This window comes from Hylaeus volcanicus, chromosome 8 (genome assembly GCF_026283585.1).
Source record: "Hylaeus volcanicus isolate JK05 chromosome 8, UHH_iyHylVolc1.0_haploid, whole genome shotgun sequence".
NCBI classification, from domain to species: Eukaryota; Metazoa; Arthropoda; class Insecta; order Hymenoptera; family Colletidae; genus Hylaeus; species Hylaeus volcanicus.
Window position 1 is genome coordinate 10,273,113 of NC_071983.1, and position 18,268 is coordinate 10,291,380.

Here is an 18,268-nt window from a genome sequence, read left to right on the forward strand (position 1 = left end):
TTTCGAGTGGAGAGCAATCGCTCTTATTCTCGGCATCTTGAAGCCTCGGTTACATCAGCAGTGTTTCCGTGGCCTTTGTTGGAAGATTGCATTATTCGTCATTAAAACGATATTAGCTCTCACAGCGGCGCGTAGTTCACTCATGCTTACGTACAAAGTAGATGATATTAAAATAAAATTGCCGGTGTACGCGAGCCCGCGGCGCGGCGTGCTCTCCCCGTAAAATGCGAAACGCTTCTTCTATGGGGCCGCTTGACTGTGAATTCCACGGCAAACATAATATGTAATTATTTCGGAGAAATAATTCTAGTAGTTTTCTACTATAATTCTAGTAGAAGAGACGCTGATCATGGTACGATGCGCTCGAACTCGGAATCGACGATTAATTCTGGTCTCGCGACTCCACCCACGCGCTCTCGTTTAGCGCGAATATTATAATAAGGTTAATGCTTCTTTGGTTTAACGGGGAATCGAGCACGCCTCTTTCCTTATTCTCGAGGAGCATTCAATTATTGACTTCGGTTGAAAACCGTCGCATTAGCATACCCTGTGAATAATTCATGCTCGAACGGTTAATCCGGCGATATGTAAATTAATCCCACTAATTGCGAGCAACAATACGCGAACGTTGGGATTTATGTACATATTTCGCGGGGCGGCTTTAACGAGCCAACGCGACAATTTCGCAGTTCGAGTGTCGATCGCGAAACGGGGAAGGAGAGAAAAATCCTGGAGCATCGCATCGCATCGCGAATTATTATTTTATCGGTAATTGCCGGGACGAGCGATTTACCGGAGCCTCGCGAGCACTCGAGCGCCGATCGATCGGTCTCGATGATCCAACGACTGTCGACGATGCGCGAAGACACACGGATCCATCGAACCGTGAATATTAATTGCGGCGACGAACACCGGCGAAAAGGGTACACGTGTAATTAGCACTTAAACTGCGAATACATTAAGCTGCGAGTAAATTGAAAATTTTACCGCTCCATCCGCCTCGCGTCGCGTCGCGTCGTTTCAACCCTCGAGTAATGAGGGTGAAACACTTGTTACGTAACTGCAGGAGCAAGGTCTATTTGACCGCGATCGAAAGAATAGCTGGGTTTACACGCTGCTTGAAAAAAGTATTCTATTTTCTTTTTTAAATGATTTTATTTAACACTTAACCTACCACGAACCGGTCAAATGACCGTTTTCACATTTTTGTATTCAGGTTTTATGCATAACTATCACCCTATATTTTTGCTTTGTTTTTTAAATACGTCGTCGTTTTCGTTCATACTATACATAATTGATCTGACATTAGTTACTTCACACATTCGCGACCGGCAGATATTTTACTAATATTTAATAATACTTTTTTCTAATCCCGACTAACGAAATTAATAAAATTCTGAAGCTGGACATCGCAAATTTGTATCGTTAGGGCGAAGTTAAAATTGACAAAATATGTCTTGAAATATCAATATTGTAAATATGTAGTTAATATGTAGTATATATGTAATATGTTGTAAATGTGTATAAAATGAAAAGATTTTCATAATTTTTTCATAACCAGGAATAGAGTTTGAAGTGACGTCAATTCACGTCAGCGACCTGGGTTATGGCTACACACCAGCGAACCTATCATTTAACTTGGACAAAATTTCTTCAATAAACATACATGGTACAAATACTTATGGGACTGACGGTAGTTATATATACATAATATGTTAACTATAAGTGTTAACAAATCAAACGTTGACACAACACATTGTATGTCCACATAGAAGAACAGTCTCATGAAAGCAGACTCTTGATACAGATTCAGCGTACGCCAGGCATTTGACGCAATCATTTCAGATGCGCGCAATTAATTACAAAAGTCAGCCAGAGGAAAAGAGCACAGTACAAGCTGAAAATCGGTTAGAACGACGCGATGAAAAGGTTTCGCGATAAATTGGTGGGAAAAGATCCGCGAGGCTCGAGGACGCACAATTAATTCACCGTTAAGTTCCGGGGGATCCTTTTCATCGCGAGAGTCGCTTCAGAGTATTATATCGTTCTAATTTCGTCGCTAAACTACAAATTGCTCGGCGAGCGGCGCTAATCGCTTTCGAATCTCGCGTTAAAAGAGTAAAGCGCTGTGTTTGCTCGAATTGAGCTCGCGGCACGCGGTTACCTCCGCCTCCAGCCGCGTCTCTTTCCTCGTTGCGCGACGCGGGGGTGGCGACGCTATTCACCGCGTCATTAACGGTAAAAAGAGACATGCTGGAAAATAAACAGTATCAAAACGATACCGTCATCGGGTTCCCAAGGCTCTGTCGTCCGCTAATTGAAGAGCTTTTACCGCAACGACACGGGCGCAACCGTCCATTCGAGGCTCGCGATTCTTATCGCGCCCGTCCCATCTCCTCTTTTCCCGCGGAATTGCAATTAAGAATTGAAAAACCACGCGTGAATATCGCCAACCATCCGGAGGAGAGCGAGACGGGAGAAAGGACACGGAAATGGCTCGCGGTTAATCGCTTACCCGCTCGTTTCCTCCGCTTTGTTTTCTTCTTCAATGGGCTCGTTTCAGCCGGCACGAGATTCGTGCGCGGTTTCTCTCCCTTTCTTCCAGTTTAATTTGCGACACCTTCTTCTGTGTAGATTTATACTGTTTTTTTTTTTTTTTTTTACACTGTTCGGCTTTAACCCCAACCCTCGTTACCACAACAAGGGAGGACGCTAGAAACGATATGCTAATTGGAAAATGAAATAGGTGAAAGTATAGTTTAATATGTCAGATACGTTATCTGTAGATTGCGGATTTGTATGAATTTATAGGGAATTTGAATGTGCAAGAAACTACAAAATACACGCAGTATGCAGGAATATAAGAAATATTGAGAGTAAAGTTCTTATTATGATATTTGCAGAGTAAAATAAATTCCTATTTAGGTTCAATTTTTCTAGGCCGCACGGGTTTGATACTTTTCCGTGTTTCAGTGTAGTGGTATGGTTTAATTAAGGTAGTTTTTCCGTGGATTTATTTAATGGAGGTTTTTGGGTAAACGTCACTTGATTGTTGTTTGATTACCGGTCAGTTGTGTTGGACGAGTATTTCGTTAACCAAATAAGTAAATATTAGTAATAAAATTGTCTATTTTATCAAATAAACGCATCTTTTTGATCCAATATTTTAACAGCGACAATCACAGCTTCGTAAAGTTGGCACCACCAAACGCAAATTTTTATAAAAATCAATTTGTATTCGTTTATTTACGATCCGTCCACATTCGTCCAACAAAAATTTTCATTTGTCCAATTGCAGCAACGCGCTCAGTTGCATACAGTTTTTGTTAGTTTCTTAGTTATTTATTTACATCAGCACACGACCATTAATGTTTTTCGTTTGTCCAACAAGTATTTTCAGATGTAAATAAATAACTATAAAATTGACAAAAACTATACGCGACTGAGCGCATCGTTGCAACTTCTCTTTAATTGAAGCTTATCTTTTTTCTGAGGGGCCGACAAACGAAAAATTTAGTTGATCAAACGTGAACAAAATGGCGGGAGACACATTTTTTAAGTAAACAGTAAAAAAGGTCTATATAGGAGTGCTGACGTCAAATGGCTTGTTTTTGGTATAACTTTTTTTCTGAAGGTGGACAAATGAAAATTGTGGTTGGACAAACGTGGACAAATCGCGTACAATCAAACTTCATTAAAAAACATAAACAAAATTTGCATGAAGGTGCTGAATAAACAAATTTTTTCTTAATAATATTTTTTGGGGGGAGTGGACAAATGAAAATTTTTTTTGAACAAACGTGGACAAACGAATGCAATTTGATTGTTACAAAAATTTGCATTTGGGTGTGCCAACTACACGAAGCTGACAATCACTCTGTGATGAAACCTGTTGCATCTTGTAGAGCATGTCTTTGGGGTGGTCCCATTATCAAGACATTTTGGGATTTCTCATTTTTTAACCTTTTTTTTTTTTTGCAAAAAACCGAAAAATTTTGTACTGCTTCTTACTTCGAAACCGATGGACCAATCGGATTGAAACTTCTTGCATCTGGTAGAGTATCACTGACACTTGGTCCCATAAAAAAAACATTTGACCTTGGTTTATCTTTTACCCCTTTAAATCACATTTATCGCAAAAAAGTACTATTTCACGTATGTTCGGCCCGACATCGATGAAACTCCCTTACATTTTGCTACCGGGCAGTTTTTTGCGACGATCCCATTTGCAACCAACGTTTCTGAAGTTTTTAACCGATTTCGAAAGAAAGTAGATCGATAGATTCTCAATTCTAATCACTTTTTTTTTTTTTATCTATAAATCGTACAATTTCGAGTATCTCGCGACGCGTCGCATAATTGAACGCGCCATAAGGGAGAGCAGAACCCCGAAAAAAACTGGGGAGGGCGTCAGAGCAAAAGTTCGCGTCGCGGCCAATTACAAGTATCCCGATTGTGGAACCCGCGAAAAGAAAATGGCGAATAGAGTCGAGAAGAAAAGACTCGAAGGTATCGCGAACTGCGCTTTCTATATCCGTTTGGTTTACACGGCACCCCCGTCCCTCGATCGGCGTGGGATCCACCCCTTGTGCAAGCGCAACTCGATCTACCGTAAGCCTAAACTCGAGGTGTATTCCCGTGGAAAGATTCGAGTGCGTTTATTATTTTTTCCTCCCCGGCGTCGGTGGCGCATGCGGTGCTCTGTCCTCCTCGCAGTTTCCCACCCTCGGGGGATGAATCACAGTTGAGGCTCCCGCAGCCGCGTACAAGTGGATATATGCGAGGAAACGAGGCGCGAATCGGGCTTGATTTTTTTTTTTCGAGTGGCGCAACAGAAAATGGAGGGAAAGAGGGAGGAAGAGGTTGGAGCGACGGAGACAGCTAGTGCGAAAAGAACGGAGAAAAATGGGGAGAGAGATTAATTACTGTCATGCAATGAATGGATGCACCTGTGGCCTCGAAGCAAGCTTTTTTCTATCGGGTGCTCCAGGAAATTAACCTTCCCTGCTTGCCAGTTGAATTCTCGAGTTTTTACGGCTCTTCGTGCGTCGCTTTTTTCTCCTCTTTTCCCCCTCTCTCACTCTTTCTGTCTAATTGCACCGCGCCTTTTCTACTCGCTGTTAGACCGAGCGGTGCGCTTAGAACGTGCTGATTACAAGCAATTATGCATCGTGTACTGTTCGTAAGTCGGAGTTCGTTAAACGTCCAATTAAAATTAGTAGGAGAGCAGTAACGTATTACTATTGGAAAGACGAAATTTTCGTGAAATAATAGCGCGAAGGTTAAAAGAATTCATCAGCTTTATGCAGTTCTTCTCTGCATGTTTGATATTATTAGAAGGTTTGTTTGTACGTAGGGGGTAATCTCCGGAGCTACTGAACCGATTTTAAAAATGTTTTCAGTAATAGAAAGCTACGATATCCTTGAGTAACATGGGCTACGGTTTATTTTGATAAAAATATCGTAACACAGTATAATCTTATCAGTAATCAAATTGCAATTATAACTTTTCAAAACCTCTGTCATTTGTCAAACACATTATTATCTAGGGGAATGTGTACAAATGCACAGTTATGTAAAATATAAAAAAAATAAAAAACATGTTATAACATTAAGAAGACAAACATATTTTAATTGAAGTTTCTGTTCTCCATGTGTGTATATTAAAATACGAATACCTACTATTAATTGTACGACGTTTATGCATTCATTTATTATTGTTAAATAACGAATAACGGTTTATAACTGTTTAGGTACTTCTAATCATTTATCGAACGAGAAAAGTACTCGTGTTTGTCCTCGAAGTTCAAACTTCTCGGCTCGCATAGGGGATAAAAATTCTCACTTTACACAAAGTTCTGAAGGAAGATCGTTCACTTTGTAAAGCCTCTCGAACGACGTACGTAGGAGGTACATACGAGGAGCACCCCTTCATCGTCTTTTTCTTTTTAAACGACATCTTGTCAAAGCGGAAAACATTCTTTTGCCCCTGTGTTACGCGAGCCGTAAACCGTGTACTTTGAGCACACCTTATTGCTCTTCAATAATTCGAAGATAAGCATCGTTAAAGTGCTACTACGCTACTTAATGTGATGTTTTATCCAGCGTCGTGTAAAAAGGGATCGCGAGCGACCCTTTTACATTTTAATATAATTATGTAAATGCCGTGGAAGAAGTATGCACCCTTCCAAGTTATTCCGCTTTGTTATAATGATCTTATTGAAACAAGCTTTCCTTTATCTCTGCGGAGCTTAGGCATTAGTTGCAGACATTCATTCTGTGCCTTTGTTAAGTAAAGCTACCGTTTAGTTATAATAAAAGCCATGAGACTTTTAATCTTCTATCGGTATCTTTGTTTCATCCTTCAATTGCCTCTCGACGAAAGAAAAGAGATATACATGTCGAATTGGGTAACCTCCTCCTTTTCGAAGTCGATTAAAAAAGATGATGGGTCCTCTCTGAATCTTCTCAAATGTTTGGAAATGTGCATCTGGTACATGAGTGTATCTTTATCAGTATTGTCTCTCACCTAAACCTGGACTAATCAATTTTATGGCTTCCTCGGAAATTATTTGTCATTGAAATGCAAAATCTTGTCGAACATCAAAGTTTTTACCAATGTTAGCACGTTTCCTTTCAAACGAGTTGTGTGTTGCATCACTATACAAATTTGCACTTTCTCATGAGAAAATAGTTGGTAAATATTTTTATTTAAACTAAAGTTACAAATGACTGCCTTCGAAGGTACTAAATTAATGTCTACACCTAATGTATTACTATTGTTGCACGAGAACAAACAATTGGTATATGATGTATCTCTGAAAGTTACTTATTTTACTATAGCTTATATAAAATTCAAGCATGGTAAATGTTTGGTAAATGTTTCTGTATCTGCTACAAAATATGCAGCAATAAATATGGGGTTCGATTTAAAAATTGAAACGAAAATTGGCGATATATATTTATATTTGTTTATAATTATACTACAATAGTTTTTACAATAATTCTTGTGTACGCTATTAAATCTGACATACTATAATAAGTATTACTATCTGGTCTTTTGTGATTATTAGCCTTCGACTCTTGAGAGAACAGTACGATACAGCGAACGTCCACTGTAAACGAATAGAAGAACCTGAATCATAGCTCAACCACGAACATTCGCGTGTTAAATGTCCTGTATCTTGGCCTTCGCTCCTGAGATGAGTCGCGGCGCCTTTTAATCGTAAGCCAAAGACTCTAGAACTTATGAAAAGACTCTCAACTTCTGCAAACTAAAGGTGTTAATTACTGTTCGGTAGACTTTGAAACGCGGAGTTCACAGCCCGAGATTACAGTGTTAACGGTAAAGGCTTGTTTTCTCTTTCAACTTTTTTCTCACCAGCTGCTTGAAACCGACTTGTCAAACATCTTTGAAATGTTTTCCTCTTAAGCCTCGCGACCGACGCCGACGGCGCGACGCGCGACGTTTACAAGTCACTTTGATCAGGATGAACAGAATTTACTGAAAATTGCTTCTGCTGGTTCTTAGCCGTGTAAGAGATCGATATATAACGTTGCCCGATTCTAATTGGTTGTCGCCACTTTTCAGCTAATTATAAGTAATAGTATATGTATGTATAATCACACTTAGTCTACACTTAAATTAATTTTCATTTAGCCAATTTAAATCTCTCAATCTTTTAGAAAGTTCCTTCATAAAGAGGACAAGTGAGGTTATATTCTAATTTTCTGTCAAATTTTTAAAACTGCCTTGGTATAAAAATAAGGCATTTGTTTAAAACATTTTTCTTCAAAGTGGTTAACCCATTCACTGGCAACTACGAGATGTCTCGTAGTTCAAATTGATTGCAATTATCTTTCGATTGGTCGGGCCATAGCAAACTGAAAGGGTAGAAAGTCCGAAGGAAGTATCTCGAGTCAGACTTGTGTTCATCGTTTATGGCCCAAATTCCTTATCACGAGTCTCACTCGTGCTTATAGGCCCAAGAGGTAAAATTTGCCTAGTAGTGAATGAGTTAAACAAATTTTTGTATAAACTGAAGATATTTTTATTTGATACTCTTGTATGTTCACAAAAGTCATTTCCATCCTTTGGCTAATTCAAAACTTATAATGTATTAAAAAATTGGCAGCAGAAATCTTTAAACAATTCTAAAACTGCAGCTCTGATTAGAGGGTCTCCAGTATTTGATATTGCACTACAATCCACTAAAAACTCGCAAGCTATGGGAAAACGTTGCAAGCGCATCGCGCTAAAAAGGGAACCGCTTATCATTGTTTATTATCGTCTGTAATATCGAAAGGGTTCCCGTCAGAGCCAATGAGAATTCTTAATAATTAGCGTAAAATGTGGTCGTAATGCAAACGTCGTCTCTTAATAAATTTTCCAGCACGATAGCTCGCAGAGCGCGGCATCGTGACAATAATTTTCCGGAATATTTTCCAACGAGAATGTCTCTTTATGTCGGTTAAACGTGGATTTAATTATATTATATTACAGTATCACCGTCATTATATGTCGTGAATGGTAATTTAATTCCCCTCACAAAGGTATGAAAATTATAATATCCGTTCATGCCGCGTCAGACTGCCTTCTCTCTTTTCCTCGTACCTTTGACATTGCGTTTTCACATCAATTCTCGTCGACGATAACTTTGTACATTTTATTTCTGCTACCCGATGACACTTCCAAGAGAGCTATCCGTGTGCCGCGTAGCGACTCGCGTTTGCGTTACTGATAACGATTCTGCAGGGAGGTGCAGAGCAAAATTGGAAGGTGAAGAAATAAAGCATCAGACATTTGTGGACTAACTTTTCAATTTTGTTTGACATTTGGAATTTGAAACTTTGATTGAACTGATATAAGATTCGAAATTTGCGACCCAAATAACTCATAAATACCAAGTTTCATGAAAATCTAATAACTTTTTAATATACATGTCGGCCATATTGGATCCATCGGTTTGAATTTTGCAATTCTGATATCAGATTTGTAATTTGCGGCCCAAGTAACTTCCCGTCCCGTGTGCGTTCCCTGAATGTTGCATTCTGTTGTTTTTTTTTTTGATAGTTTAAGTAAACTAAGACAACCAATACTATATCATCTATTATTGAGACAACATTTAATGTTCCATCAGTATACGAATTATGAAATATTATATAAATATTAATAAAAAATCGATTGTTAATAGATAAAATAAACATTGAATAATATAAATATTGTTAAAATAAAAAATATGATTGAATTTAGTTCTAATCTAATCGCCACTAGTCAGTAAAGTGTTAATCAAGCTTAGCAGATTACTATGCCAGCCACCTAAGTAAGTCTAACAAACCACTTGGATCTTTCGTTCTAGGAGATAAAGGACTCTGTTATTAGTTATAGGGAATAAACTTATTTCAATTTTTCAAAAGTATACATTTCTTTGTAGTTTCCCATTCAAGTGAGAAAATATAGTACACGTACTAAGATACACGTATGAAAAAGATTACGAGATACATAGTGCTCCGTAGAAGGAGGACGTGTGAAGTGCTCTCACGGCAGTGTCAACACTTGAAGAACGCGATAAAGAACATTTGAATTGCATTTGTATCGTAGGTGTTTGAGTGCACTTCGTACGAATTAGAACAATCTGAGAAGATAAACAAGCAAATCTAAGACTGTAAACCTAAAGGAGACTTTCACAGTTGAACGCAGGTTTGCAGTAAAGTCAGAATAATGATATTAACAAAATAGTATTCTTTTGATAATACAATACATTCTACACATTTTATACAACGCTTTTCAATTATTTTCATTACTTAAGGTAATGATTAACGTAATCTCTAGTTATTGTTACACATTGTAGTATTATTCTTTAGATCCTCTATGGAATTTATAGGTTTTCAATGTACCTTCTTTCATATGTAAACATTATTTAAAATTTCTCGTGAACTAATTATTTTAACGAACATGTGAACTAACACGTCACACTGATTTGACCCACCTTGTATATACACCCTCGTTCAGAAGCGTATGCACACTTAATAGAAATAAATATTTAATAAAAGTTTAAATCTATTGATACCAATGATATCATTTATGTTTCGATATGTTTACGTTGCATTAGCGAATATATTTTATTGATAGTTCTTTTTAATATCACATTAATAACGATAAAAAAAAAACTATAGAGATAACTAGATAATGTTAAAATTTCTTTTACCAAACTTGTATACTATGAATTACTTCATTTTATTCGAAGTAATATTATCTCATTTGTTTTGTAACATTTATGCCATAAATGTTTTTGGTACATTGAACTTTTCTGTCTAAACGATCCCAGAGTTTCACTATAAAATTGAATATGGCACTCAAAACATTTAATATTATTAAATGTTGTTAAATACACATTCAATATAGAATTTAGCAACAAAAGTTGTATAGTAATAATTTACGGTGCGTATTAATTATACATTGAAGGTAGTAAGCGTCCACATATTTATGAACGAGGGTGTACATCCGAAGTACAATTTATTCCAGTCAATATAGATACATGACCTGGTATTTGTTTCTCGAGATCTTTATGTATCTAAACTATCGAAATTGTGCCTTTTGCCGATATTTTTCGATAAGTTCGACGACAGCTTGCGTTCCTATCGAAAAGGGCGATGATTTTTCGGAAACAGAGCGGACCTTTCTCTTTGGAACCTTTTTCTTGCATCCTCTTTCACCTAACGGAAACTTTTCCACTGTCCATAGAAGTCCTTGAGAGTCGCGTTGCTTCGATGTGGCTGGGTTTTGATTCACTCGATTCACATCTTCGAACGCAAATGGACGCCGCGGGAAGAAGAATTCGGTAAAAGTAGCGGTTCGTCGGTAAAACTAAGAGGACGAGTCAATGTCGCCAAAGGATCGTAGGTGGTTCGTCGGTGTGTTTGTACGTGTTATAGCTTGCGGTGCGGGCAACGTAGGGACAAGAGAGGCGATATATAATGTTCCGCGATATTAAACGGGACGCATTCCACCGAAGCCACCCTCTGGTCCCTGCTATGAATGCTTCTACGACCCCCGTCTCCTGTCTCACCCTTCCACTTCGCCCCGGCAACCACCCACGGGAGCTGGCAGACCTGGCCTACTCGACCAGGGCTACCCCCGAATGGTTATACGCCAAATTTACAGCTTAGCCAGACCCACCGCCACCCACGAACACGCCATTTACTACACCCCCGGGGACTGGGAACCGGATACGCAGCTCTATGACGCGTTTGCTCAAGGATAAAGCTGCTTCGAACGATTTACGGATGTCACCGATCTACCCGGGACACCGTTCTAACGTTCGCTTTTTAAAGGGGTCGCTTAAAGGGAACCTATCCACCCTTAAGGGGGTATTCTAGTCTACAGCGTCAATTTCCACGTCTTTTTGAGTATTTGTTGTTGTTTAACCTGTGAGGAATTTTTATGAAGGGTTTTGCGCACATACAGTGGGTGTAGAATGTATTCGTACACCGATCAATTTCCCAAATAACTTTTGTGTGGAATTGTAGTTTTCTTAATTTCTTTTTTTTTTTTATATATATAATCAATGATATTTTCCATATTCTCGGAAATCTCTAAAATAGATATAGTAACTCTTCTCAAGCACAAATATTATCTTCAAACAGAAATACCAATGAATTAGAGTCTAATTCTTAGACAATTTAAAAGGATATTAATAGACATTCCCTGAAATTCTTGGCGCAAATTGGCATTCGTCCTACATTTTGTAGCGAAACATTTTTAGAAATTTTCAATAAACGATTTTCGATTAAGATAACGATATCCATACCGACAATTTTTAACTCTAAACCTGTACCACCATTGCAGCAACAGTAACATCCATCGCCATTGTCAAATAATATCCTACGATATTAACGCTTTATTTACCGGGAGCCTATTTACAGGCTTTTTAATTCCAGTATTTAGCTTTTTGAATTTATTTACTCTGTTGATGGTTGTCTACTTACAATACTCAGTGTTTGTAAACAGACTTGGCTTTCAATGTACCCAGTAACAGTACGGAGGAATTATTGTCAGCCTCGATTGACATGTGCTACTGTAGAAAATTCTTTTTAAATTAAAGACTGTTTCTAAATAGCCCGGTAGATAAAGTGTTAACCAAAAAGAAACCGATTCTTTTTAACCCCTTGCACTACGATGAAACTGGGAAAAAGCCGTGCGTTCGAATGGTCGCACTAAATTTAACGAGCCCGACCCGTGATTTTCAAGTTTGGCCTAAAATTGTCATCGCGAGCCAGACTCGTGAAAATAGTGCAAGGGGTTAAATTTCTGGAGTAGCCGTTTAATCGGCAGGGTGCAAGGAGGATCTGCAGGAGTGGGCCGCGTGACGGAGGAATATTCGCATGTCTGATAGGGTTGGGGATTGGTCGGGAGCGTGGGCACGATATGTAAGCCGGTGAAAATGAGCGGAGCTTTAATAGAGACACTCCTCTCCCTCCGAGAGAAGAAGAGAGCGACGCACACGCGTGCGAGTCGCGCGACCGCTTGATTCGCGTATCTCTGGCCCGTGGTCAAGCTGGTGTGCGTCCTTATGTAGATGCGGCTTCCCCGTGTCCGCGGGCTGCACGGTGCACAATGCACATAGGTTGTGCGCTCGCGTGTGCAGTTGTGCACGCCTAGCGTAATGCCAGCGCGGCAGAAAGCATAGATCATGGCGGATGACGCATGGTTGCATTCGGTGTGCCCGGCGCTCGACGGGGGTTGCCCAGCGGAGCGCGGAGGGATGGAAATGCGCGGATGAAGGATAGGGAATGGCCGGGTCAGCCGTGATAGGGCGCAAGAGCCCGACCAGGAGGGAGCTCGGGGGGAGAAAGCATTTTGGAATGTCGTGGCTACTCCCGGTCATGGGAGAGACCGGAACGTCCTTGTCCACCGGCGGAGTTTGCACCGACATAACTAAATTTCTTGTCTCCTTTTAACTTCGACTGAAACGGTTCCGGACGTCTGCCCAGGGACAGCCTGATGAGAGCCGGAGATACCTCGCCGTGCAATGCGAAACTCCCTTCTCTTTGTCTTGCGTTGTTGCCCGATGTTCCGAACTTGCGTGCCATGTTCGTTGTTCGTTGTTCGTTGTTCGCAGGTAAATAAATGTCGTTGAGGCCTTTACTGCTCCCCGAGTTCCGCGCATAGCGATCTACAGCTCCGATCTTTACGCCTATAATCTGCTAAATCCTGCGACCACGGACGGGGTGGATTGTGAGACGATCTGAGAAGAATCGAGATAAATATTCAAGAAAATACGACTATTTTCGATACACACTCTGTCTTGAACAGATGAATCGCTACTATTAGGTTAATCCCACGGACATAAAATATAATGACCGGACATAGCAGAACCTGGAGTGAAGCCATGCCCGCCATATTGCGTTACTCTTGCGAATTCATGAGGCTGCTAGGCATCTGTATAGAGTTTATAGTATATGGCTAAACGCGCATCTCTGCTCAGTGTACCATATATGTTAAAGGACCAATCTACAATTTACATGCAACACTTTATTAATATACAAGAGAGACATATAAAAGTACGTGTGAAACTCTGACACCATGATTCTGCATGGTTCGACACGCGAAGAAGTAAATCGGAAGGAAAAGATAGAAACAAAACAGACGCGATAACGGCGTGCTACGCAGAAACCTACAAGGTGCGAATTGCAAATTTCATGTTTTAGTTAGTTAGTTACGCGAACAGTTTTTAAACAGAACGTCATAGATACGTTCTAACCGTTGGTAGATTACAGAAAGTAACAAACTATAACAAGAAATTAGATATTTAAATTATTGAAACTCTAAAAATTTATTTTCAAACATGTAACCATATTTTCAATTATAGTCCTATTTAAACCTCCCGCTGTGCATATTTCTGTGTCTAAGAAAAATCGCTATTCGGCTTAGCGGTATGCTGTTCGGCTTGACTCCGTGACCTTAAATAACCGTGACTAATTATGGTCGTTGAATTTCTAATGGGAGAGACTATCATTGTAGGTGTTTGAAAAAGGGTGGTTCCATTGAAGAAAATAAAGGTGACATTGATATCTTAAAAAAAAATGACAAAAACAAAAATGTTTTTGGCATCGTATGAGCCCCATTGAACCATTCAACTTTGTTCTTATGATATTTGATGTATCTTTAAAAACAACAAAGATGTTTGAGGTGGTAACGTTATGGACTCACCCTTCATACATATAAGAAATAAAATATTGTATATGTTATGAAACAAAGCTTACTCGTACGTATTTCCCAAAAATTTGACTCGTCAAAGGGTTAGGGACTATAACCTAGTCGACACTCGCAAACTTTGGAAACCATTTTTGCGAGATGGACTCTCCAAGTGCATCGCGCAAGAAAGGGATTCCTCCTGCCTCGTCAATGTCCCTTCGCTCATTTTCACTGGCTTACATACTGTGCCCACGCCCTCGCCCTCCCACAACCCTTTGAAACGCGGTAATATTCGTCGAGCATGCGACCCACCCTTGAAGTCGTCCTTGCACTGACCCTGTTTTATCTCTACCCCCTTTCATCAATTTTCCTTCTCTCATTTCGCTTTATCGTTTCCGTAGGTGTTTATTGCTGTTTGCGGCTGTTGCGTCGCAACGGGAGACTCCCAGAGTTAACTGTAGGGACTCGCGCTTTAGAAATTTCGTTTACCGCCAAGTAAAGAGCCCTTCCACAATATTTATTTTTTCCCCACGATGCTTCTAAATCGATAAAATAAAAAATATGCAACTGTTCGGTGGTACTTGCTAGTATCCTGCATAAAAGAGAAATTCGAGAGTTACATAATGGTACATAGAACGTAAAACTTAAATACTTTTATTTATTTTTAACGTTTGTTGGAAAACGGCATACAATGAAGGAAGAAAAGAATTTTTGATTCGCCCTAGCGTAACATGTTTGTCTCCTGTTTCTTTGAGTTTTGGATTGGAGCAGTTACGGGCGATGTTCCATTTAATCATTGTTGCTTATTAAATAGGAGATTGTAAGTAGATTCATCGATTAATTGCGTGCAAAGTTGCTATCAAAATTGTTTTGTACTTATTGCTCCTATGCTTCTTCGGGTGGAAGATAATCCATGTAAAATATATGAATTGATTATAGAATAGTCTGATCCCTCGACAAACGATTTCCTTTACCACTTTGGCGTTTCTTGAGGAAAACAAATTTCCATGAATTCCTTTGTCCAGGCTGCTCCGCCATAGAGTTGAAGTTATCTGCCGTTAAACCATCGGTAAAACTCAGTTAGCTGCGGTTCTACTTTAAACTTGATTACTAGTTGCGTTTTTTAACCAAGTTTCTCTTTTTTGGAAACTGAACAACTGTTTGAAAAGGAATTAATATTTAAACTATCCCGAAAATTGTACAGAAAGACAAGTGTTTAATGTATCTGTTGGTTTATGCGGATTGATTTAGGCAATATTTTTTTAAATAATCGATTGTACTTTATTTTAGTAAGTTTTCTATACAATCACGTGAAAGAACAACTCTTTCCAAATCAGAAATCGCGTACGTTACAAATTGACTTTATTTCCCTCGATTCTTATTCTTACTCTCGTTCTTATTCTTATTCCGCTGTTGCTCGGCATTTCGCTTGTTTATATACACACTTTCTCCCTCTCTCTCGTCCGCACTCGTCTCATTCGCTCAAACAGTCTACACTTAATTAAATAAAAATTTGGTAAATCGCTGTAAAAGCGAGTCGTTTGTAAAGAGTAAGCTTACTGAATCTTCCTAATCGGGTTACCAACCGATTACTAATTTCGAGATTTCCGAGGTGTGTGCACGGCGTGCACCGAGAGAAGGGTAAAAGAAGGTAAAGGTGGCGTTCGCCGAGATTAGAAGATCGCTCGGAACGCGAGAGGATGCAGTTTCCGGTGGTTGTCGGGGGTGCGTTCCCGCGAAAGGGATCCGGTCGGTATTGCGGTCGTGGACGAGGAGAAAGGGGCTTCTCCGGGGGCTTAACGTACACACTCCACCCCCGGTGGGCGGAGTGTACCGCCTACGAGGAACCCCCACCGTCGACCGCGGTACTGATACGCGATATCAGGGAACACTTGTTGCTCCGGCGTGTAGAGATTCTGTCCCAACCGCGCCAACGAGCGCTCCAACGCCGCGCTCCTGCCACGATTTTTCACGTGCTGATTTTTCCACCTCCCACGCGCCACCTCCCCACCCTCCCGCGGCATGGGCATCCCGCTCGATCGTGGCCGGCCGACTTCCGCCCCGGTGGACTTTCGCGCGCCCCTATCGGTTGCCTGTCGCCGACAACGATATTCCAGGTTCGAAAACGAGCAGCCCGTGGATTCCGTCACACGGCCCGCGCCTCCGAGTCGGAGAAATGGAGGTGCAACGCTGTAAATCTTCCATGTTTACCGGAATCGCACGGCCCCTCATGATACGGTTACGCGTGTCGTTCGTGCACCTACTCTCTGACGCTTTCTCCGATTACTCATTTTTCCTATTCTCTTCGCCTTACCTTTCCTTTGCTTTTTATTTATATCGTATTCGTATTGTAGAGTGTGAGAACGAGTTCGACGAATGCACGAACGACGAGAATCTGAGCCGCGAAAGAAGAGTGTTCGGATCGCGCGACAGTTTGAAGTGTGCCTGGAAGAAAGCGCATGGGATCGAGCGAATGTTTAGGTTTAGGGAGCTGGGCGCCAGTTTGCGAATGAATGATAAGAGTGTGTGTTGTCTGTGTGTAAGGGTAAAAGGAAGACGTGCATGGAAGAATGCAAGAGTTTAGTTTTTAATCAAAAGCGTAAAGATTAGCGTAAGAGTCGGAAAGTGAAACTGAGTATGCGACCAACAACGAAGGCGTAATTTCAGTTCACATCCGTACAGATAGTAGTTTAACTGTAATCCTGCATCACCATTGTAGTGCGATACTAACATTTATCGCCGTTATCGAATAAAATCCTACAGTATCGGTTGTGTTGTCACCGGCTATGTTAACTAATTGTCCCATGTTTGATTGTTACAGGCAGTGCGGTGGCTGCAGCCGACACCATTTCCGCGCCGTGGACTCCCGCGAGTTCCGGGCCGCCGCCCGACGCGAACGGCTCCGGCTCGGATACCAAGAACCTCGACGTTGGCGAAATTAGCGATGTAAGTCGAACGTCTTTCTTTTATTTTCAATTCTGGGAAAAAATAGTTAACCCTTTCGACCCTAGTGGAACGTACGCATTTTTGTTATAGTCGCGCGGCTCGCATTAGAATTGCACCACACGACAAAGAAAATCGAAGGAAAACATGAGTGACGAGAACGAGTGACAATTGGAATGCATTGGCACAACAGTGTTAATATTACAGCGATCGAACAACTACTTAACACTTTATTTACCGGGAGCCTATTTTTAGGCTTTTTAATTGCAGTATTTAGCTATTCGAATTTATTTACTGTGTTGATGGTTGTCTACTTACAATGTTCAGTGTTTGGAAACAGATTTGGCTTTCAATGTACCCAGTAACAGTATTATTGGTAACAGGAATTATTGTCAGCCTAGATCGACATATGATACTTTAGAAAATTCTTGTTTGAATTAAAGTCTGTTTCTAAATAGCCCGGTAGATAAAGTGTCAAGGTACTACCTTAAAGGTAGTCGTTCAGTGGATTTATTGAATGTAGTATTTTAACAAAACTTCACTTGACCGCTCTTTGATTAAATATAAATCATACGAGCCTATTTCGATTTAAATCGACCACGCCAATTTTGTCAAAAACGATATCAAGATTTTGTAATTTTAACACAGACTTTTATGAAACATATAGATTTTCATGTAAATTTGTTCTATTTAAACCAAAATGCTAAACTTGCTGAAAATTTGATATGTTTTAAAAACCGAAATTGTACACTGTTACGTCGATGCTTGTATTTCCCGAAAATTGTATTCTGACAAAATTATAAGATTTGTTCTAAAGTTTTTACAAAAACAAGAAGAAATGTTAAATCGATTCCGACAAAATGTGGAAGAAATGAAGAAATAAATACAGACGAGAATACGTTTCTCCGTAAAAGGAAGCATTTCTCACGACGCGGTGTTGCAAATTCTAGTGGGTTTTTCAGGATCGACCGGGTCCTCGGGTTCTGGATTACACGCCATCCAATAATACATATATATCGACGAAGCAAACGTGATCGGACTTCTCAGAAAAGACTTTCCCTTCCCCAGTCGATCGTTTCACCTTCTACCTTTCGACACTTGATCTAACGCGCCAAGTAATCGGCCGTT

General features: G+C 40.1%; 1 protein-coding gene across 9 annotated transcripts in view; it reads left to right on the forward strand.

Moving 5' to 3' along the window:
- Positions 1-18,268, forward strand: part of LOC128881530 (protein scalloped) — a 216,707-nt gene that overhangs the window by 148,521 nt on the left and 49,918 nt on the right. For all 9 annotated transcript variants that reach the window (XM_054132661.1, XM_054132657.1, XM_054132655.1 and 6 more), the window contains one exon: positions 17,019-17,143. In XM_054132661.1, coding sequence (XP_053988636.1) covers positions 17,019-17,143 — 125 coding nt within the window. The remainder of the gene's footprint in view (positions 1-17,018; positions 17,144-18,268) is intronic.